The 23122-nt window shown below is 49.8% G+C and overlaps 1 protein-coding gene across 1 annotated transcript in view; it reads right to left on the minus strand.

Moving 5' to 3' along the window:
* Positions 1-23122, minus strand: part of TMEM39A (transmembrane protein 39A) — a 70334-nt gene that overhangs the window by 7860 nt on the left and 39352 nt on the right. The window contains exons 2-5 of the mRNA XM_075593624.1: positions 12382-12574; positions 3619-3841; positions 2520-2603; positions 163-317 (exon numbers count right to left, since the gene is read on the minus strand). Of these exons, the coding sequence (XP_075449739.1) occupies positions 163-317; positions 2520-2603; positions 3619-3841; positions 12382-12494 (575 nt within the window). The 5' untranslated portion in view covers positions 12495-12574. The remainder of the gene's footprint in view (positions 1-162; positions 318-2519; positions 2604-3618; positions 3842-12381; positions 12575-23122) is intronic.

A 23122-nucleotide genomic window follows, 5' to 3' on the forward strand; every position in this document is an offset into this window, starting at 1 on the left:
AGTTCCAACTCCTGGCATAAAGTATAACAGGCTCCACCTCTCTCCAGGCATTGATTTTGTTGGCTAGGATGCACATATGAACATCATGGGAACAGCGTGGGATCGCTTTATTTATAAGTAAATGTTAGGCATGTAGACAGTGAAAGGGAGAGAAGAACTCACGGGTAGCCCAGGAAGAGGAGGTTCAATACTGAGTGGTTGCGGAACAGGTTGACAAGAGTCCAGCAGAACACCCATCCACAGAGCGTGAGCAGGATCAGGCGCGCAGTGATCAGGGCGGTGTAATGGACCATAGATGATGTTCCTACCTGAGAAGCCTGAGAGAGACACATTAGTGACATACATTGCATTGGGGGAAATAGGTAACAATACAAAACTTCTATAAATGCAGCTGTAAATGTCAATTGTAAACAGGCACGAAGGAATTTCAGATGCCGTCATTTTCTTACGGTGATCGTTAGATAACTACAGATTTACGCCAACATTTGAAAAAACTTGGTTACTGCGCAGGGTGTACAGGGCGGCAGCAATGGGAATGCACAAGCAGCACCAACTTTGTCCATGCGCTGAGATCTTTAACACAGACAACCCTATTTGTGTGTTCCCCGATACAGGCAGGGTCCAATGCTATAGTTTCCATCGCTCCTTCCAAAATGCCAAAACCTGTCGGCAACAGCCATCTGTGATCATCTACTTTGTCTTCCAGCGGCAAAATAATGATAATACATATACGGGCAGAAGGAGGATCTCAGTGGTAATGATCTTTAAGCAGGTGAGCCTGGTTCCAATCCCAATATCAGCACCACTTGTTACCTTGGGCAAGTCTGTCTCCCTGTGCATCAAGCACCAAACTTAAAACGTAACTCTACAGAACACCTTGTGTCTGCAACATTCTATGTGCAGCACTGCGTGTGTGTGTGCGTGTGTGTTTGTGTATGTATGTATGTATGTATACAGAGCTTAGCCCTTGTCGATCTACTGCTGGATGAAGCCCTCCCCAATGATCTTCCAGGTTCTGCGGTTGCAAGCTACTCTTCCCCTCATGGCCCCAACAATAAATGATACAGGGTGTCCATAAATTAATGCACCACAGAGTTATTCAACTTTCTTTTTGGTATATTTATTTTGGTTGTGTATATATAATTTTCTTAAGACACCGTTAAACATAACAGAATGATCCAGATAAAATAAACCCTTGTCCCTGATGCACAAAGGACCTAGGAATGGACACCGCTGAACCAAAAAGTTATTTTCAGTCAATCAAACATAACTACCACACCAAATCTCCTCCGAGACTGCTGGGATTGCCTTGCTGCCGACATCCACAGATATGAAGGGTTTAATAAGTCACTTTAAAATGAACCCGTTTTCCAGAGCTACCAATGTATTCCAGTTTATGTACTGGCACCTTGTAAAGTTACACAGCTGCATAATAGATGAGGTTGACATATGTCCATCGAGTTCAACCTACATTAATTTTAAACGACAGATACTTATCCTATATTTGTATTTACAGTAATTTGATTCAGATGAAGGCAAACAAAAAACCCCAGTGAATTATGATCCAATAATGTCTACGGGGGAAAAAATATTTCCTTCCTGACTCCAGGAATTGGTAAGCAGATTACTCCCGGGATCAACATCTTTCCCATGTTTACTTATTTGGTATATCCCTGTATACCTTTCCTTTCCAAAAAGATGTCCGACCCTTTTTGAAGATATCTATTGTATCTGCCATCACCATCTCCATGGGTAATGAATTCCACATTTTAACTGCCCTTACTGTAAAGAAACCTTTCCTGTGTTGCTGGTGAAATCTCCTTTCCTCCAACCTTAAGGGATGGCCCCGAGTCCTTTGTACTGCCCTTGGGATGAAAAGTTATTTTGAAAGCTCCTTGTATTGTCCCTGAATATATTTGAATATAGTTATCATATCCCCTCTTAGACGCCTCTTTTCTAATATAACCAAATCTAAGTTAGTTAGCCTCTCCTCATAAGTTAGATTGTCCATCCCCTTTATTAATTTGGTGGCTCTTCTCTGCACTTTTTTTCTAGTTCCATAATGCCTGTTTTATGGAGATGTTAAGGAAGATATGAAGAAACAATACAGCAAAACTGTAGCTACCTGCATCCCCTCTATTGAAAAAGCTTCAATCGCTCACATCTCTTCTTTCACCATACTCGGGAATTTGACGAAAACATGCAACGTTTCGGGCGGCACGGAGCGCTTTGACAAACATGCGCTCTCGCATTCTCTCTGCAGCTCCTCGCACGATTAAGATCCAGATAGGAGTGTTTGAAGCTTTTTCAATAGCCGGATACGGGAGAAGTTACTCTTCTGCTTTTTCGTTTCAGTATTGATGGCCAGCGCTGGAATCGCACCGACTGGAGAATGCTCCCTATTCACTTTTGCTGACTTGCTTTACTGTACGTGTTCCTAACATTTGCTTTTTGTGGTGACCGGGAGGACATAGGTTTTAGAGGGAATCAGAACAGGTGGTAAAGCAGTGGAAGGTTACCTCTAAAACAAGGGCCCACACCAGCCGTCGTGCCAGCATGACTGTGATAAAGGCTGCCAGGTGGTAATCAATGAGATGGAAATTCTGCAAAAAGAAGACATTTCATCCGGTAAAAATAACGTAGCCATATTGGCGTTACTGTGTACAAGAAATGCAGAACCTTTTTTTTTTTTTTTAACTTGGCAGAAAAGAACTGTAGATGGAAGCTGTATAAAGGATCCTACGGCAATACAAAACGGAGAGTGACATCCAACCGTTTGGAAGTATAGTACACGTTAAAGGTACAGGCGTCCGCAATTAACAGCACCGACATCCTACTGTCTTCACCCCATTCCCTATGACTGTCTCCAAACATCAATGCAACGGGTCCCTGCAGTTACCTACTACTGAGGTTTAGAAAACCGTTACAGAAGACGTCAATATACAGAATGTGCACTGTAACGCCAGTTTAAGTTCTATTTGCTGTAGGATGAAGATGAAGTTGGAGTATGGATATTTGTAGCATCATTATACAATGCATCATGGTTAGTTAATTCCTCCGTTGCCGGGGGGCGCAGCAAAGCACAGCTTTCCAACACACTGGTCGTTCTGGGAGTGACGGGATAAACCAACAGGGCACTCAACAGGGCAAGCAAAGTGAAACTAGGGCCTTGTTTTATTATACAACGCCCATGGTTTGCAAAATATGTGGTCCATAGAAAATTGTAAGGACAGCATTCAAAGTGGCTCGATTGCCGACATGTATAAACCACTTCAGTGAGGTGTCCATGGTCTGGTCAATCGCCATCCTCCATCCACATTAATAGCATAATACGGATCAGTGGACCCCAGAACTCAAGTACTTTATGAAATAAAAGCCTACTTCATTAAGCCATAAACCGGTTTAAGAGGATGTACGCGCAATGTACAGAACGCCAATAAAAAAATGACAAGGTTTGGGGCTACTATGGTTCTTCTCAGTCTAAAGGCCCCATTGGCCGGATGCATTGACACTTTCTATCGGCTCTCCTGTTCCATGTGCCGTTATAATGCTGCATGTTAGGAAAAACTGGGTATGCGCTCCAGCCCGGCAGGAGGCTGCTTGAGAAGGTAGGCTCACCAGTGAGGTACAGGAGGCCGGGTGATTGTATGGGTACCACCACACAGTTTTGTATATGTTGATGTACTGTACGAAGAGGGCCACCAGCAGGTAGATGAAGAAGAGGAATTCGAAGAGCAGGCTCCCGTCCAGCGGCAGGTCAGGGATACGGCAGTGACGCACGGGCTCAGGGGTGATCAAGGCAGTGATAGGAGGGGCCGAGAGGCCAATTGCGCTACCATTCCTGGAAAAGAAACACACACTATGTTAACCTGACGGCTATGTATTTGTGCTGTAGAAGTGGCGATATATTCTCATCAAGAAAACCAATACAGGGGAGGCCAACTCCAGTCTTCAAGGGCCACCAACAGGTCAGGTTTTAAGGATATTCCTGCTTCAGCACAGATGGCACAATCAGTGGCTCAGGCGAATACATTTGCACAATGTTCGGGTCAATATTTTGTTCAGGTTCTCGGATTCCAAATATCTGACATCTCACATCGGCCACGGTGGAACCTTTAGCCACCTCGGCCACGGTGGAACCTTTAGCCACCTCGGCCACGGTGGACCCTTTAGCCACCTCGGCCACGGTGGACCCTTTAGCCACCTCGGCCACGGTGGATCCTTTAGCCACCTCGGCCACGGTGGACCCTTTAGCCACCTCGGCCACGGTGGACCCTTTAGCCACCTCGGCCACGGTGGACCCTTTAGCCACCTCGGCCACGGTGGACCCTTTAGCCACCTCGGCCACGGTGGACCCTTTAGCCACCTCGGCCACGGTGGACCCTTTAGCCACCTCGGCCACGGTGGACCCTTTAGCCACCTCGGCCACGGTGGACCCTTTAGCCACCTCGGCCACGGTGGACCCTTTAGCCACCTCGGCCACGGTGGACCCTTTAGCCACCTCGGCCACGGTGGACCCTTTAGCCACCTCGGCCATGGTGGACCCTTTAGCCACCTCTGACCATATCCGTTATTAGTGAATGATCAGATGAGGGAGTGGATCTCTCCAGTTACGGATGTGTTTAGAGCCGATAGGCAGTAACCTTGTTATATTATGGAAATGATAAATGTACAAGGAATCATAGAGGCAGATCCAATGCATTGTGGGGCACAGGTATGGCGTCTGCGGTGGCGAGTGACAGGGATGCGGCCTTCACACAGCCTGCAGTTCCACGCGTTCTTATAAAAGGGGATTCTGCATCTTTCACTCATCCCAGATCAGTGGCTTGTTCTTCCAGCCCTGTGTATGTATATAGCCGTAACAGACAAAGGGCACACAGGAAACCCTCCAGGGCTGATCAGCAGAAGTGAGATGCAATAAAACAAGCATCGGGAGCAAAGCAGCTCTCCCACAGACTAAAAACAAAAAAACACATTTATTTTAATAAATATTTTCATAGTACAATAAGATAAACACACACATAATATTTCAGGATTACACATGCTCCCCTCCTCACCAGCTTTCCCCCCCCCAATCTTCTCCCCAATACGCTCCCCCCTCTTCTCTCCTGCTTCTCACCTAAATGTCCCTCCCGCAAATGTCCCCCCTTCTGCGTCTCCCCTAAATGACCGCCCCTCTCTTGCTCTGCCCCTAAATGCCCCCCCCCCCCCCCACCTTCTGCTTCTCCCCTACATGCAGACTTCCCCATGGTATCTGGGAAGAAGTTATAGCTGTGGATATGTACATTACCACGGATTGTTAACGTTCTTATTTCCTGTTTGCCGCCAGAGTTTCTGGCCACACACGGGCACAAAATAAACGATGTCATCACATGTTTTACAAGGCTAAATAGACACGAGCTCTGCATAGCTCTGCGGCAGGAGTGAGGGGGGCTCTGCATAGCTCTGCGGCAGGAGTGAGGGGGCTCTGCGGCAGGAGTGAGGGGGGCTCTGGGGCAGGAGTGAGGGGGCTCTGCATAGCTCTGGGGCAGGAGTGAGGGGGGCACTGCATAGCTCTGGGGCAGGAGTGAGGGGGGCTCTGCATAGCTCTGCGGCAGGAGTGAGGGGGGCTCTGCATAGCTCTGCGGCAGGAGTGAGGGGGGCTCTGCATAGCTCTGGGGCAGGAGTGAGGGGGGCTCTACATAGCTTTGCGGCAGGAGTGAGGGGGGCTCTGCATAACTTTGAGGCAGGAGTGAGGGGGGCTCTGCATAGCTTTGGGGCAGGAGTGAGGGGGGCTCTGCATAGCTCTGCGGCAGGAGTGAGGGGGCTCTGCATAGCTCTGCGGCAGGAGTGAGGGGGCTCTGGGGCAGGAGTGAGGGGGGCTCTGCATAGCTCTGCCGCAGGAGTGAGGGGGGCTCTGGGGCAGGAGTGAGGGGGGCTCTGCATAGCTCTGCGGCAGGAGTGAGGGGGGCTCTGCATAGCTCTGGGGCAGGAGAGAGGGGGGCTCTGCATAGCTCTGGGGCAGGAGTGAGGGGGCTCTGCATAGCTCTGCGGCAGGAGTGAGGGGGGCTCTGTATAGCTCTGCGGCAGGAGTGAGGGGGGCTCTGGGGCAGGAGTGAGGGGGCTCTGCATAGCTCTGCGGCAGGAGTGAGGGGGGCTCTGCATAGCTCTGCGGCAGGAGTGAGGGGGCTCTGCGGCAGGAGTGAGGGGGGCTCTGGGGCAGGAGTGAGGGGGCTCTGCATAGCTCTGGGGCAGGAGTGAGGGGGGCTCTGCATAGCTCTGGGGCAGGAGTGAGGGGGGCTCTGCATAGCTCTGAGGCAGGAGTGAGGGGGCTCTGCGGCAGGAGTGAGGGGGGCTCTGGGGCAGGAGTGAGGGGGCTCTGCATAGCTCTGGGGCAGGAGTGAGGGGGGCTCTGCATAGCTCTGAGGCAGGAGTGAGGGGGACTCTGCATAGCTCTGCGGCAGGAGTGAGGGGGGCTCTGCATAGCTCTGGGGCAGGAGTGAGGGGGGCTCTGCATAGCTCTGGGGCAGGAGTGAGGGGGGCTCTGCATAGCTCTGCGGCAGGAGTGAGGGGGGCTCTGCATAGCTCTGCGGCAGGAGTGAGGGGGGCTCTGCATAGCTCTGGGGCAGGAGTGAGGGGGGCTCTGCATAGCTCTGCGGCAGGAGTGAGTGGGGCTCTGCATAGCTCTGCGGCAGGAGGGGGGCTCTGGGGCAGGAGTGAGGGGGGCTCTGCATAGCTCTGCGGCAGGAGTGACGGGGGCTCTGCATAGCTCTGGGGCAGGAGTGAGGGGGGCTCTGCATAGCTCTGGGGCAGGAGTGAGGGGGGCTCTGCATAGCTCTGCGGCAGGAGTGAGGGGGGCTCTGTATAGCTCTGCGGCAGGAGTGAGGGGGGCTCTGCATAGCTCTGCGGCAGGAGTGAGGGGGGCTCTGCATAGCTCTGCGGCAGGAGTGAGGGGGCTCTGCGGCAGGAGTGAGGGGGGCTCTGGGGCAGGAGTGAGGGGGGCTCTGCATAGCTCTGGGGCAGGAGTGAGGGGGGCACTGCATAGCTCTGGGGCAGGAGTGAGGGGGGGGCTCTGCATAGCTCTGCGGCAGGAGTGAGGGGGCTCTGCATAGCTCTGCAGCAGGAGTGAGGGGGGCTCTGCATAGCTCTGGGGCAGGAATGAGGGGGGCCCTGCATAGCTCTGGGGCAGGAATGAGGGGGGCCCTGCATAGCTCTGGGGCAGGAATGAGGGGGGCCCTGCATAGCTCTGGGGCAGGAATGAGGGGGGCCCTGCATAGCTCTGCGGCAGGAGTGAGGGGGGCTCTGGGGCAGGAGTGAGGGGGGCTCTGCATAGCTCTGCGGCAGGAGTGAGGGGGCTCTGCATAACTCTGCGGCAGGAGTGAGGGGGGCTCTGCGGCAGGAGAGAGGGGGCTCCGCATAGCTCTGTGATCCTCACGCTCTGCATCAGCTTCTGTTCCCAGACCCCCGTTATTAGCACTCAGCCCCTCATTAATAGTACCCTGCCTGCTCTTCCCCCAGGCCCCGCACACAAGCACTTTTCTTCCCACCGCTCCTGGCGTCTCCTCGTGACGCTCCCACCCACAGATCCTGCAGCAGCCGATAACGGAAGTTAGACCCGATTTACAGTGTGGACCTAACTAAGAGTAAGGAGTATAGCATACAGTGGTGGCGGCGGCACTCCAGCTGAGCAGCAAACCGCTTTCTCGAGAGCTCGTGTACAAGAAACAGTACAAAGTAACGGGCACTTTATATCACGATACTTGATAAACTTTATTTCTTGTTTTTAAAGGCACAATATACATTGTTGTTGCTAATATGTCACATTTCAGTGTATCCAAAGCAACAGGCCGTTATTTTACTATATTCATTCTTTGTAAATACTTGCAGCTTGCTGCTAGTCTCTCCCTGGAGCTAAGGCTGAGTTTATAGTGGAGAGTGGCAGTGCTCTCCAGCGCTGATGCTCACCTCTCGCTTACCAAGTGGCTGCTTTTCATGTTCTTGCCCATCAGACAGAGCGTGTGCTCTCGTAGCCGGGGCTTGTGGGGCGGAGGCGGATCGGGAGGCGGGACAGGGATCTGTGTGATGGATATGTATGTATGTGTATATATATATATATATATATATATATATATCCAAAATATATATATCATATATATAAAATATATATATATATCATATATACCTAAAAAAAATATATATATATATATATATCATATATACCTAAAAATAAATAAATAAATAATATATATATATATATATATATATCCCCTATATCCATGGATATAATGGATATTTATATATATATGGACCCCGAATTAAAAAAAAAAAAATAATAATAGTAATTTCACACTGACGGCACTCTCACTGCATGAACTGCCTGCCTACACTGCACACACTCAGCATACTGCACACACACACAGCACCCTGCACCAGCACACAACACCCTACACACACACACAGCACCAGCACACACTCACTGCAAACAGCACTCTCACAGCATACACTCACTACACACATTCACAGAACACAGCACTCTGCACACACTCACTGCACACATACACACACTCACTGCACACACACACACACACACTCTCCCACACACACACACACTCTCTCTCTCTCTCCCATACACACACACACACACACTGTGGGGGGGGGGGGGAGAAGAAAGAAGAGCGGCCGGCTCCTCGCCTCCATCGCCCGCCCCAGGGGCCGACCGCACACCACCCCGCTCCCACCACTGCTCCGGGACACCCCCCCCCCCGGCAGCTGCACACACCCCTCCCCCCCCTCCATCACCCACCCCGCAGGCAGGCACTGGAACCTGGGCAGAGGGGGGACACACTGTTTACCCGCTTCTCCCCCCCCCCCCTCCATCACCCGGAGCAGAAGGGGGGCACCTCCCTCCTCCACCCTCCTCCCGATCGGGTGCACGGCGCGGAGGGAACGGGGGGAGCGGAGGGAATAGGGGGAGCGGGGGGGGCGGAGGGAGCGGGGGGGAGCGGGGGGAGCGTAGGGAACGGGGGGAGCGGAGGGAACGGGGGGAGCATAGGGAGCGGGAGGAGCGGGGGGAACGGAGGGAGCGGAGGAGCGGAGGGAACGGGGGAGCGTGGGAGGAACGGGGGGAGTAGGGGGAGCGGAGGGAACGGGGGAGCGGAGGGAACGGAGGGAACGGGGGGAGCGGAGGGAACGGGGGGAGCGGAGGGAACGGGGGGAGCGGAGGGAACGGGGAGCGGAGGGAACGGGGAGCGGAGGGAACAATGGCCGCTCTCGGGTGTAAGATAATTTCTGTGCTGCTCTCTGATTGGAGGCTGTGCGGTCACGTGACCGCACCTCCTCTCCAGCAAGCACAGAAACACAGATTTGCCTGTAGCTGGAAGCTGAGCGAGGTTCAGCAAGCGTGAGCAAGCAAGCGGAAGCTTTCACTCAGAATGGCACCATTGCATATAATGAGTCTCCGAATATATGCTCAGCGCGCCTCAGCACGCACTACGCCACTATAAACTCAGCCTAATGAAGTGAGCGCGAGGTTTTGAAAGTGTGCACCAAACACACTCTTATAGCCTCTCTCACCTGAGATAGGCAGACAGCAGCACCTAGTGGGCAGGCACAGTGCACCGTGGACCTTCTACACCCGGGGCGCTCAACTGCAGTCCTAAAGACGCCCCAACAGGTCAGGTTTTAAGGATATCCCAGTTTCAGCACAGGTGGCTCAATCAGTGGCTCAGTTTTCTGCCTTTGGAGGTTCAATTCCCCCCGGTGACCTATGATGAAAGACACTCCCAAACACCGACTCCCAACATTACTTATATTCTTTTTTATGTTTTTCCTTCACTTTAAAAAAAATTATGTATTTCCATTGAAGTGCAGCCGACTGTTCACGGGATTCTGGCTGCTGCTTCTCATCTCCTCCTCTCCACACCAGGCAGCAGGGAGCAGACTACCAGATCTCATCATCATAGTCCATGCAGACTCATATATCTTATCTCAATCTTCTCAGATAAGGTTCTTGGAATCTAACCCATTAAGTGAGAGGAGATTCGCAGCCACTTTTATTTAGATTCTGACCTCACGTGTTGGGAATAAAATGCACGAGTAAAACATATTAAATATAACAATATAGGACACCAGTGAGCACTAGAGATGATAAAATACACCGTATTGAACAATACAGACGAAATGTAAAACAATAAGTAAAACGCACAAAGGGAACTAACCCTTTAAGGAACTGCGGACCCCTTAAAACATGTATTACACCTGCCAGGGGCGGGACTGTACGTGCTGGCACCCGACGAAGGGGTTTCCCCGAAACATTGTGCATTATGTCTGCATCAATGAAGATACTTTAAATGTTTTTTGAGTGCCACAGGATCGCATCCTTGAATTGAACTTTCTATCTCTCAGTTTAGACAGTATCACAATATAACCTTTTTAAATTATTAAAAAAAAAAAAAAATTATGGTGGCAAAAACAACTAGAAATGATTGTGTCTTTAACAGATACCCATATTTTTCTCAGGAGTCCAAAAGTCTTAGCAAAGCAGAGTTGCTCTGTCCTCACACGAGTTAGTAACTTTAGTTGTTAACTTTTCACTGCTGCAGGAACGTACATCACGTGGCTTTGAACAGGAAAGCCCTTCAACAGGTCAGGTTTTCAGGATATCCCAGCTTCAGCGCAGGTGGCTCAATCAGAGGTTCTGTTGAAGACCTGTGCTGAAGCAGGGATATCCTGAAAACCTGACATGTTGGGGGGGGGGGGGGACTTGAGGACTGGCGTTGAGCACCCCTGGCTCAGATTACAGCAGTAACGACGGCGTCAGTAAGGAAACGCGCACGTGCATTCTGCCGCACTCATCCATTTCCAATCCCAACTCTTCAACTCTGTTATGAATGGGGTGAATACTCAAAATAAACCGTTTTAAGCCACTTTGAAAACCAAACCTCAAATTGTTCTACGCAGTGCTCAAAGTGCCTAAGGCTCCGCTCCCAGAGTCAGCGCGCCCGCACTGCATACAGGCGGGGCGCTGACATACACAGACCGCGATATCCGGTCTGTAGGGAGCCGGAGCGGGAGGTGGGCGGGAGGGAGGGCGTGGCTCGAGCGGAGGGACCCGCTACTCTCCCCCCCCCTCCCTCCCTCGGCTCGGGCTGCTGATTAAAGGTAAGTAAATTAAGCAACACACACACACACGCACGCACGCGCACGCACGCGCACGCACAGACACGCACAGACACGCACAGACACGCACAGACACGCACAGACACGCACAGACACACACAGACACGCACAGACACGCACAGACACACACAGACACACACAGACAGGCACTCACGCTGCTGTCACTCCACACTCCTCCCCGCTCCCCGAAGCCTCTCCTCCTCCCGAAGCCTCCCCTCCCCATTGGCTCACAGCCATACCACGTGACGCGTCAACGCTTGGGATCACCATTCTCTTGTATCCCCTAGCGGCTGACGCGTCACAGCGTGTAGTGAGCTGTGCAGCCAGGGGGGACCGGGACCGGCTCGGGAGGATTCCCCTGCTGGTGGGGAAAGCCCGTGCAGCCGCGCGAGCCGCCGGGCGCAGCGGGTCCCAGCCCTTATAAAGGGGTGCTGCTACTGTGCCTGTACTGAGAAACATCTACACGTAATAAACATTTAGGCAATATTTATGCAGTAAAAATAAGGAGCGAGGCTTCCAAAAAAAGAAAGTTCCCTGAACTGTAAGAATGTGGAATCCCAAGTCTGTAAATAAAACCGTATTGGTATTTTACCTCCTGAAACGTCACACTTTGATCTCAGGTTACACGTACAGCAAAGGACTCTCAGGGGTTATCATTGTATCTGCTGTACGGTGGAGGGTGTTTGTCATTTCTTTCACCCCCTGTAAGTTTGTAATGCCTGGTTATACCCACGTACCAACTTCACGTTGCGTAGCCACTAACCAACCTCGCACAGAGGAGATCCAAAAGGTCGAAATAGCGCTCTGTGAGTTGGTTTACTGGCTCTGCACTCCTTAAACTCGGGCTGAATAGCTGTGCAACATGGCAGGCATGAGCGTATAAGGGTGCCATGTTAAAATGGATAAGTAAAGCGCAACACTGTGTGCTCATTTGCATGTCATTACCCAGAATACCTGGCTGCACTTGTAGCAGTGTTTGCACAGGGATAATGGGGAAAGACAAGGGTTGCAGACCTGCAAATGCCCCACAAGGGGGATTTTTCTCTATTGGATGAAGGTAAATGTTATTGCTTTGCTGTACTTTTGCAGCTAAGGGATTGAGGTTCTGAGACGATGTGGTTCTTTCTTGGGCCTAGAAATCGATAAGCCGTCACCGGCTTCCATGATCCACAAGAGGCCGCGTCACGGCATGTTGAACTGGGGCCCTCGTTACAGCCAACTCACCTGTTTCTCAGCCCTGTGCCATTGCCACACGTCCCGCCAACCAAAGTCTGCAGAGAAGGCAAAGCGGAACGGCTCAGTTGCTGCCGGCTGGGACCCCTTCTTCCACCGGGCATGACAAGGTGCCTGTCCACTGCCAGCGCCACACTAGGCTCCACTGCGAGGCCTCCAACACAACCGGCAAACCTTCTCAGCTCTGCGAAGGCAAAGAAGGTTACTTCATAAGGATGGGAAGATCAAGTGCGCACCCCCCCACCCCTCTCCTTTAATACGTGCATCAATACAATCCACACAATGAAAAGTAATTAGCCAAGTTGCAGATCGATGGGCGAAGATTCGTCTCGGGGGTTCACAAAATGGCTGTCAGTGCAGCAAAAGAGGATCAAAGAGGCAAAGGTCTGTGGGGAAGATCATGTGATCAGGCAGTCACTAGATGCAATTGGTGCACTGCTAGAGTGAGTGCGGGGCTCAAAAAGGGGTGTGCCAGAGCCTGTTCCAGAAGAGGAAGGGGATGTGACTTTGTAAACAGTTGGTATAGAAACAAAAAAATGCTTGTTACATTATATTACATAAACAATTTCAGGTTTTTTTTTAAACGCTACAAGCATTTTTTTCATAGTACAGAGCCGATTTATTAATTTTTTTTTTTTTAAAAACACATGTAGGATATTGCCTGGTCTGCAGCTTTAAGCAAACTAGAATATACTCATCGGATGAGAACTTTGTGGGCGACGGAGCCAGAGTATTTGGCGATTAGATTTAGACATGTATTTCTATTCTCCAGTGAATGACTGACAACGTGTTAACACATCTACAACACTTGTATCACATTGAGGGGAGATACTGAAAACCACACAGAAAGAATAGGTTAGCTGTAACAGACAAGGCCAACATGGAGACCCTAGGAACAGGCACCAAGGTACACGTGAATCTTTTTATTCACATGGTACCAGCAACACGCACAATGCTTTATAGATGCATTATATAAGTGAATAATGCAGGGAAATATGCCGTAACATCTGCATAAAGGAAATACACTGGGAGAAAGGCGTTCCTGCCACAGAGAGCTTACAGTCTAATAGTAATAAAAGTCCGTAGCAATACACGGAATTACATTAATAAAGGAAAGATGTGGGAAATCGCAAAACATGCAATACTATTGAGCTGTGTGAACTAGAAAAAAAATAAAAACACGTTTCTTGAAAGGTTGGGGGATAGAGTAAGAAAAAATACAGTGTTTACAGTATTATGCAGCTGAAAAATGGCTAATGCTTAAGGATTTACTTGCAAACATAGAAATGACTTAAAAATACTAAACACTAGTCTAATTTAGGGTTGGGTGATGTCAACATTTTCCCCACGATAACGATATATATATATATATCGCGATATCTATCGGTTTCGTCGAGAGAAAGAAAAACGTGCAAAAAAACTATTGAGGGCAAGGAGAGGGGGGGAGGGTTGAGGGGCAGAGAAGAGGGGGGGAGAAAAGGGGTGTGGGAGGAGAGAGGGGGTGGAAGAAGAGAGAGAGGAGAGAGAGGGTGGAAGAAGAGAGAGAGGAGAGAGGGAGTGGAGAGAGGGAGGGGAGGTGGGAAGGGGAATATAAGTAGCAATAGGGAAAGGGAATAATATAAGCAAAGTCTTACAGGTTATAATGCTCACAGACATTGCCAGAATAAACTCTGTAAGAAAGGTCTTTATTATCTAGTTTTAACAGATTACACATCACCGTTATTTCCTGCATTGCATGCTTCGACTCAAATACATTTACAGCAGATTTCAATCAGGCCAGTTTCCCATCTGTTGTGATACTTCAGACCCAATCCCGTCCTTGTCCTGTTTGCAGATTTAGGAAACCACATGTGTCTATCCCAAATAGTTCCGATTCCCCTAACTGAACGATCCTCCGCCACCTCTATAAGGTCCAAATGCAAAATCGACCACATTGGATCTTACTGAATAGGGTCCAAAGTCTGATAATTATCTGGGGGTCTACCTCCTAAATCCCACAGGATGAATCATCCAGTCAGGCCACCGGGCAAAGGTTTATACTCTTCCCCTCGATGCCCAAATCCAACATTGGCCACCGTTTTATTATTAACATTCGCTGCCTTTCTGGGCGATAACCAAGTTTGTGTTGGAGTACACAAGGTTCCGTTAAAGAGGCAGTCTCCCCCCCCCCCCATGGACAAAAGTGACCGACGGACCGAGGCACGTTACATAGGGTTAATATGAAACCAATGTACACCTTTTAAAAAGCCAATGAGTCGTTCGTTTAAACTTTCAATTCGGGTAACCAAACAAAGGCGGTGTTGGTTTTAACAACCTTTAAATAATGTCTTTTGGCGATTACGCTTGTTTGTTAATCCTCAAAACTAGAGGCGAATGGTTGTTGATGTTGTGTCCTATGTTTGTATCGCAATTATGCAGCTATTGACCATGTGTCAGTCATATAAAAACAGAAGTGCCTGATCTGCTACAATTTAGCTGACCTGGAGAAAAGGGGATCGTTAATTTGTAACCGGGTGTAAATCAGTCCAATCGTTACTTTACATGCGGCAGAATATTTGTAAAGGAAGACCGTTTCACCGATACATTTATTTTGACCTGTTACAAGGGGTATTTTTCCGCTCAATTCCTTCTGCACGTTTCCATCAATTGGTGAAACCCCCGTTGGTTCATGAAGCTGAAGTCCCAACAAAAAAAAAAACAACAGCAGTGCCCGAGTGCAACGGGGTTAAATTGTGGGGCTAAAATGGTCAATTATAATATAATTATTCTGTATTCTGGGTAGCACAGGGTCAATTCTCTATTTAGAGGGAATAACTCTTATAACACTAACACACACAAGTTATCGCATCCCTATGCTGCTCAACAGTGGATGAAGAAGAAATCAGGAAAGGGGGTGATGTTTTCCGGGGGGGATCTGCTCTAATTACTCGTAAATCAAATCGGAAGCAAATTACATTAAAAAAAAAAAATCACAAAAAAGGGTCCAAGGCCGTGACTAAGCTCCAATAATGGCATCATTGTGTGACCCCGCATTTGTGGACATTGGCGTGAATGGCAGTTAAGGGGTGTCTGCGCTTGATCCCGTGTTATCGAAGCTTAGTGAATCTTACCCAAAGTGTTTGTTGCAACCCACCCAGTATATGTCATTTTTTTCTTGCCTTGCGCTTTTTCACAGGACGCTGTGGAATCAGAAGACGCTATTAAACAAAGCAACTGTGAGGAGCCGATGTGAACCAAATTACTGCACTTCTTTGGACAGATCAACAAAATAAATCGGATTATGGAATTATAACTCATGGTGCGCCATACAGTATCTGCCACATTGCCCCATCTAAAGCTGGGATACAAATTTAGATTAAAAAAAAGATTTATTCTTGGGGTTCCAGCGCTTTTCTCCCTACAAAATCATCACTTCAAAGTATGTGTATACAACTGTATATCAATCTTTCATTCACTTCTGCTGTATTATTCTGGAAATAAACATTTGCGGGATCAAGGAAATACAATGGACAGGATAAGAAACTGCCCTGTGTCTACAAGAAGAAGTTATTTTCTCCTTGATGTCCTCATGAAATATTCCCCAAATCGTCCTCTATGCGCCCTTAGGAAATAGCGGAACTCAAGAAGGTTCAATATTTGTTTAACCAACATTTGGGCCCAGAATTAGGCTTCTTAAAGGTGCAACTCCTGGTACATGACCAGAAGCATTTTGTAAAGCATGTTACAAACCAACTGGCTTGTCTAAACAAATTAAACTATGCTTTGTAAATTATACACAAAATCCTTTTTGACGCCTTTGAATTGGTGAGTCTGTTTCCACCACGTCCTTATCAGAGAGAATAAAAAAAAAAAGTAAGCAGGTGGGGGGGGGGGGGGGAGAATACCTATGGAGGAGGAGGAAGCATAAGAAGGAGGATAGGAGATGGTATCACTCACCCGGTGCTCTGAGTGACTTTTTAACACACTTGTGCTCCGTTACCCAGGACACAGCCAATGGGACTAGTACTATTACTAATAAGAACTCCTGTGAAACCATACGAGGTGCCATTCATCTGACGGCGAGTGATATCTTCCTGTCTGTACCCTGAGGGTGTTCGAGATTTCCACGCTTCCATCTACACGTGGGCCCGCTGTGTGGTAACTCATTTCTTATTATATTATATGCTTTTACCATTTGTTCTGACGTACGCAGATATATTACCCTTTTCTACACAATATATATATATATATATATATATATATATATATATATATATATATATAGACAAATCACCAAAAAATCTACTCGCCAAACAAAAAAATCTACTCGCCACCTAGTACCACACATGTGCTGCTTGGGCCATAGGAGCTCGCCACAATGTTAAATCAACCGGGGCGTGCAAATGTATAGGTTTGTCGAACACTGTATGTATGTATGTATGTATGTATGTATGTATATATATATATATATATATATATATATATATATATATATATAATAATACTACACTATGAGCGTTGTGCGCTGTTTTCTTGTCTTTTTCTTTATTTTATACTCATCACTCACCCTGCACCTGTACAATTTGGTCCCAGGCAGGGACTGCCCTTTAAAAGTAATTTTTTGTTGTTGGATGAAACACTATCAAACTAAGCAAGCGATGTTTCACAGCATAACGACAGCAGGGATACTCATGATGGGCTCATGGCTGCATGTCAACCTGGAGACTAAAAAAAAAAGGCTCCCGCACCTTCCCTCCGGCTCACCCAAGAAGTGCGAGACACCGAGGGGACCAGTAATGTGCCTTCCATGACCTGACTTCATTTTACAGAACATTCAAAAGGGACCTTAGATCCTGAGGCTAATCTCCTGGTAACGCAACACCTCAAGGGATTTTCCAAGTCAAACGTACATTTAACTTTGGCTACACCTTTGCTTGTTTATCTCTCACATTCAAGACCGAAGACGACTTGAAACTAGATCCTGGATATGGATATTGAGCCAACTGTTCATTTCTAATAGTCTTCATGAATCCCTCTGCAGGTTACACAGGCTATCAAAACCGAGCAGCTCTCAACACCAGGGGCGGGCAACTCCAGCCCTCAAGGGCCACCAACAGGTCAGGTTTTCAGGAAATCCCCGCTTCAGCACAGGTGGCTCTATCTTTGACTGAGCCACTGTGACGATAGTGAGGGTTTGGCCCGGGATTAACGGGGTTACCCCCCAAGAGCCCCTCTAACCTCGCCAGGGAGACAAGGGGTTAACTGGGCTGAGGCCCAGAACTGTGACTTAACCCTTGTTAAATAACATGAAAATGCTTATTCTCCTGTGAAATGTATTGTTGCTGGATCAGTGTCTGCATAACCCACCCACTGGGACTTAAGGGGTTAATCTTATATGCAGTGCTGAATAAACAGTTACCTGAAAACTGGTAATTTGGGAATGGAGTAAGCCAGCATCCTGAGTCTTGGGGTGCAGCCTCAGGGGAACCCCCCAAGTACCCACATATTAAAAATATAACTTTGTCATAAGAGGAACATATATTTTTGATATTTGTGCCTTTCTGGTGCAGTTTTGAAATGCATACCAGAACCAAATGTTGCCTCTGCCTGCCCTTTGTAATGCAAGCTTCCTCTCTGGGAGTGCATATCAAAAGGGACCCAGAGAATTCAGGTCTGGGCTTAGGTGTGACACGTAGCCCCAGTGAGCAGAAGGTAATTACCTAATTATTTATGCGAGAAGCTACAAGCCTACTTCAAAAGGTTTTGTTGATGGGGGTAGGGGTGGAGCTACCCAAGGAGGGAATCAAAAGGAGTAACCTTATTAAATATAAGAATATTATGAGATGTCCTTGGCTGAAAAGGATAAGAATTACATATTTGTATTCGTGGGACTTAGCATATCTTTGGGAGTCTAAACACTGTATATGTAACTGCTGCTAAATGCCCGATATTAATATCTCTATTAATTTTCATATTACACTGTAATGTTTGGTCTCTCTGCGAGCATCAGGTGTGACGGACTGTATTAATATATCTCACCTGACTGTGTGAATTACGGAACGGAAGTTAGGCAATGATTTGAAGTAAATATGAAATTTTGGTTGAGTTCTGAGGAACCCCTGTTGTGATGAGCAGGAAAGGCTAGAATTTACAAGCCTGGTCATCAAAGGCTAAGTTGCTAATTGCTTATGCTTGGCCCAACGGACAAAAGGAATTCACTTTTCACACTGGACCCTGGAAGTCCAAAGTCAGCTTCAAAAGCTTCAAAGGGGATTTTACTAGACGGCACGGCGCCGTAAGCTGGGATGCAAGGGTTAAAATGATATATAAGTCAGAGCCACCCTTTTATCCAGGTTGTTCATGCAAAGTTCTTCATGGTTCTTCATTCAAATGATCTTCATGCCTGCATGTCATCAGGCCTGTTGTGCTATACCATCTTGATTGCTGAGAAGAAATGCCATGCATGTGTCCTGCCTGTTTTGCTGTGATGTCAACTGAAATATGGGAGAAGTGGCCAGTCTAATCCTGATGGCTTTCTTGCCATAATCTTTAAGTAAGTGTCTATATTTTGCTGTTATTGTATAATCTGTTGTGTTCACCTTTATCAAGGAATAAATTATATTTTATCATATCTAAGCCTCGTCCCAGTTCAAACCCAGGTATATATATATTTATATATAGTTTTGGTGTAAATTACAGCCTGTCACAAGCTACCGTGACAGCCACCTTTGCTGAAGCAGGGATATCCTGAAAACCTGACCTGTTGCTGGCCCTAGAGGGCGGGAGTTGGACACCCCTGCCCTACACAAACACGTGCTGGGCACCGCAGAATCCACAGGCACAGGGAACTGGTGCCTGAAGAGCTTCCAATATATTTTCTCCGGCAGAACCGGTAGATAAAGTGGCTGGCACTGGGACTTGAACACCATTTTTTACCACTAGGCCATTCATTCCACGTAGCAAGGCTGTTCCCTGGCACAAGTGATATCACCCTGGCAGTGGAGTCCTGCTGTGTAACAAGCACACACCACCGCTAAAGTTTAATATAGATTACGCATGCTGTATAAAACAACGGCCCCATGTATGTTTATGTCCAAGAGCGTTAGTTATAGATTTGCAACATAGGGAGTGGCAAGTTGATCTAGGAATTCATTTTTCATGCCAAATATCAGCGGATGAGTTCATACCAGAGTCACAGAGTTCCAGAGTCCTGCCCCAACAGAGTTAAGATATCAATCTCACCCTAAAGCAGTGTCCACAAGTCAAAGGGGCATACTACATCATGCTGAGTGATACTCACTTCCCTTTCCCTCTTCTTAGATGGCTTTAAACCTAAGTAGCTCTCGCACAGGGGCTTCCCATGTGTTCCATTAGGGTTTGGTGTGGATCCTGGCCTCCCAAGTCTTCATACGATTGAAGAAAGATCTTCCCTCACAATAGCGTCTTCGTGTTGATTAAAGTGCATTACGGGCGGATAGTAGGACCAGCGGCTGCCAGTGCTGAAGGTGTTTCACTCTTTTGTGGCTCCTTATGGTAACGCCAACATATGTTTCCAAATGGAAGTGGGGGTTTTAGGATTTAAGTTATGAATAATTCCAGCCGCGACCGTTCCCAACAAGAGTCGGATTAAGCCAACGCCATTCCCAACATGCAGACACTTGGCCGAGTGTCCTGTCCCAAACTCGGGCCTCTTCCCATACGCTGTGAAGCAGCTTCTTCCATGCCGGGAAAGGCACCAAGCATTCAAGAGAGCAAAGCTCCGAGCTTTCTCTGACACGGAGAAGCAGCTTCAGAGAATAATGAACAGGAGCAACAGGGCGAGCAACGAGAGACCCGACCCCAGCACCCTGAGGAGCAAGGAGAGACCCGACCCCAGCACCCTGAGGAGCAAGGAGAGACCCGACCCCAGCATCCTGAGGAGCAAGGAGAGACCCGACCCCAGCATCCTGAGGAGCAAGGAGAGACCCGACCCCAGCACCCTGAGGAGCAAGGAGACCCGACCCCAGCATCCTGAGGAGCAACGACAGACCCGACCCCAGCATCCTGAGGAGTAAGGAGAGACCTGACCCCAGCATCCCGAGGAGAAAGGAGAGACCCGACCCCAGCACCCTGAGGAGCAAGGAGAGACCTGACCCCAGCATCCCGAGGAGCAAGGAGAGACCCGACCCCAGCACCCTGAGGAGCAAGGAGAGACCTGACCCCAGCATCCCGAGGAGCAAGGAGAGACCCGACCCCAGCACCCTGAGGAGCAAGGAGAGACCCGACCCCAGCACCCTGAGGAGCAAGGAGAGACCCGACCCCAGCACCGAGGAGCAAGGAGAGACCCGACCCCAGCATCCTGAGGAGCAAGGACAGACCCGACCCCAGCATCTTGAGGAGCAAGGAGAGACCCGACCCCAGCATCCCGAGGAGCAAGGAGAGACCCGACCCCAGCATCCCGAGGAGCAAGGAGACCCGACCCCAGCACCCTGAGGAGCAAGGAGAGACCCGACCCCAGCACCCTGAGGAGCAAGGAGAGACCCGACCCCAGCATCCTGAGGAGCAAGGAGAGACCCGACCCCAGCATCCTGAGGAGCAACGAGAGACCCGACCCCAGCATCCTGAGGAGCAAGGAGAGACCCGACCCCAGCACCCTGAGGAGCAAGGAGATACCCGACCCCAGCATCCTGAGGAGCAAGGAGAGACCCGACCCCAGCATCCTGAGGAGCAACGAGAGACCCGACCCCAGCATCCTGAGGAGCAACGAGAGACCCGACCCCAGCATCCTGAGGAGCAAGGAGAGACCCGACCCCAGCATCCTGAGGAGCAAAGAGAGACCCGACCCCAGCATCCTGAGGAGCAAGGACAGACCCGACCCCAGCATCCTGAGGAGCAAGGAGAGACCCGACCCCAGCATCCTGAGGAGCAAGGAGAGACCCGACCCCAGCACCCTGAGGAGCAAGGAGAGACCCGACCCCAGCATCCTGAGGAGCAAGGAGAGACCCGACCCCAGCATCCTGAGGAGCAAGGAGAGACCCGACCCCAGCATCCTGAGGAGCAAGGAGAGACCCGACCCCAGCATCCTGAGGAGCAAAGAGAGACCCGACCCCAGCATCCTGAGGAGCAAGGAGAGACCCGACCCCAGCACCCTGAGGAGCAAGGAGACCCGACCCCAGCACCCTGAGGAGCAAGGAGACCCGACCCCAGCATCCTGAGGAGCAAGGAGAGACCCGACCCCAGCACCCTGAGGAGCAAGGAGAGACCCGACCCCAGCATCCTGAGGAGCAAGGAGAGACCCGACCCCAGCACCCTGAGGAGCAAGGAGAGACCCGACCCCAGCACCCTGAGGAGCAAGGAGAGACCCGACCCCAGCATCCTGAGGAGCAAGGAGAGACCCGACCCCAGCACCCTGAGGAGCAAGGAGAGACCCGACCCCAGCACCCTGAGGAGCAAGGAGAGACCCGACCCCAGCATCCTGAGGAGCAAGGAGAGACCCGACCCCAGCATCCTGAGGAGCAAGGAGAGACCCGACCCCAGCATCCCGAGGAGCAAGGAGAGACCCGACCCCAGCATCCCGAGGAGCAAGGAGAGACCCGACCCCAGCATCCCGAGGAGCAAGGAGAGACCCGACCCCAGCATCCCGAGGAGCAAGGAGAGACCCGACCCCAGCACCCTGAGGAGCAAGGAGAGACCCGACCCCAGCACCCTGAGGAGCAAGGAGAGACCCGACCCCAGCATCCTGAGGAGCAAGGAGAGACCCGACCCCAGCATCCTGAGGAGCAAGGAGAGACCCGACCCCAGCACCCTGAGGAGCAAGGAGAGACCCGACCCCAGCATCCTGAGGAGCAAGGAGAGACCCGACCCCAGCATCCTGAGGAGCAAGGAGAGACCCGACCCCAGCATCCCGAGGAGCAAGGAGAGACCCGACCCCAGCACCCCGAGGAGCAAGGAGAGACCCGACCCCAGCATCCTGAGGAGCAAGGAGAGACCCGACCCCAGCACCCTGAGGAGCAAGGAGAGACCCAACCCCAGCACCCTGAGGAGCAAGGAGAGACCCGACCCCAGCATCCTGAGGAGCAAGGAGAGACCCGACCCCAGCATCCTGAGAAGCAAGGAGAGACCCGACCCCAGCACCCTGAGGAGCAAGGAGAGACCCGACCCCAGCACCCTGAGGAGCAAGGAGTGACCCGACCCCAGCATCCTGAGGAGCAAGGAGAGACCCGACCCCAGCACCCTGAGGAGCAAGGAGAGACCCGACCCCAGCACCCTGAGGAGCAAGGAGAGACCCGACCCCAGCATCCTGAGAGTCGTTGCCACCCAGTTGCTCAGATTACTGGCATCAAAGGGGGGTTAAGGGATACATTTTTTTTTTTTAAATAATCTAACAAACGAGAGAAATGAAAGAACAATGAGATATATACACACACATCAATATTACCTGCTCCTCCTACCTGGAAAAACAGGCTAATCCTGTCTGAGTTTTTACATTAAGCAGCTGCAGGAATTTAAAAAGACGCAAAAGGCAATAAAATAACTCATGCTGACCAAGGCAAATAACATCTCCCCCCTCTGGGGGGCAGCAGAGAGGGAGAGCAAAGTGCCCAGGCAAATGATGCACTCAGCCCTAAATAGTCTGAAAGTGCCAGCTTTGGGGTTCTATATCTGGCATTTAGGGTAAGAGAACAACAATATAAATATGCAATAATAATGAGATTTTAGCTTTTATGGGCAGGAAAAATGTGAAGCTGGAGAAATGACTTTATTTCCCAGGGGG

This window comes from Ascaphus truei, chromosome 3 (assembly GCF_040206685.1).
Source record: "Ascaphus truei isolate aAscTru1 chromosome 3, aAscTru1.hap1, whole genome shotgun sequence".
Lineage (NCBI taxonomy): Eukaryota > Metazoa > Chordata > Amphibia > Anura > Ascaphidae > Ascaphus > Ascaphus truei.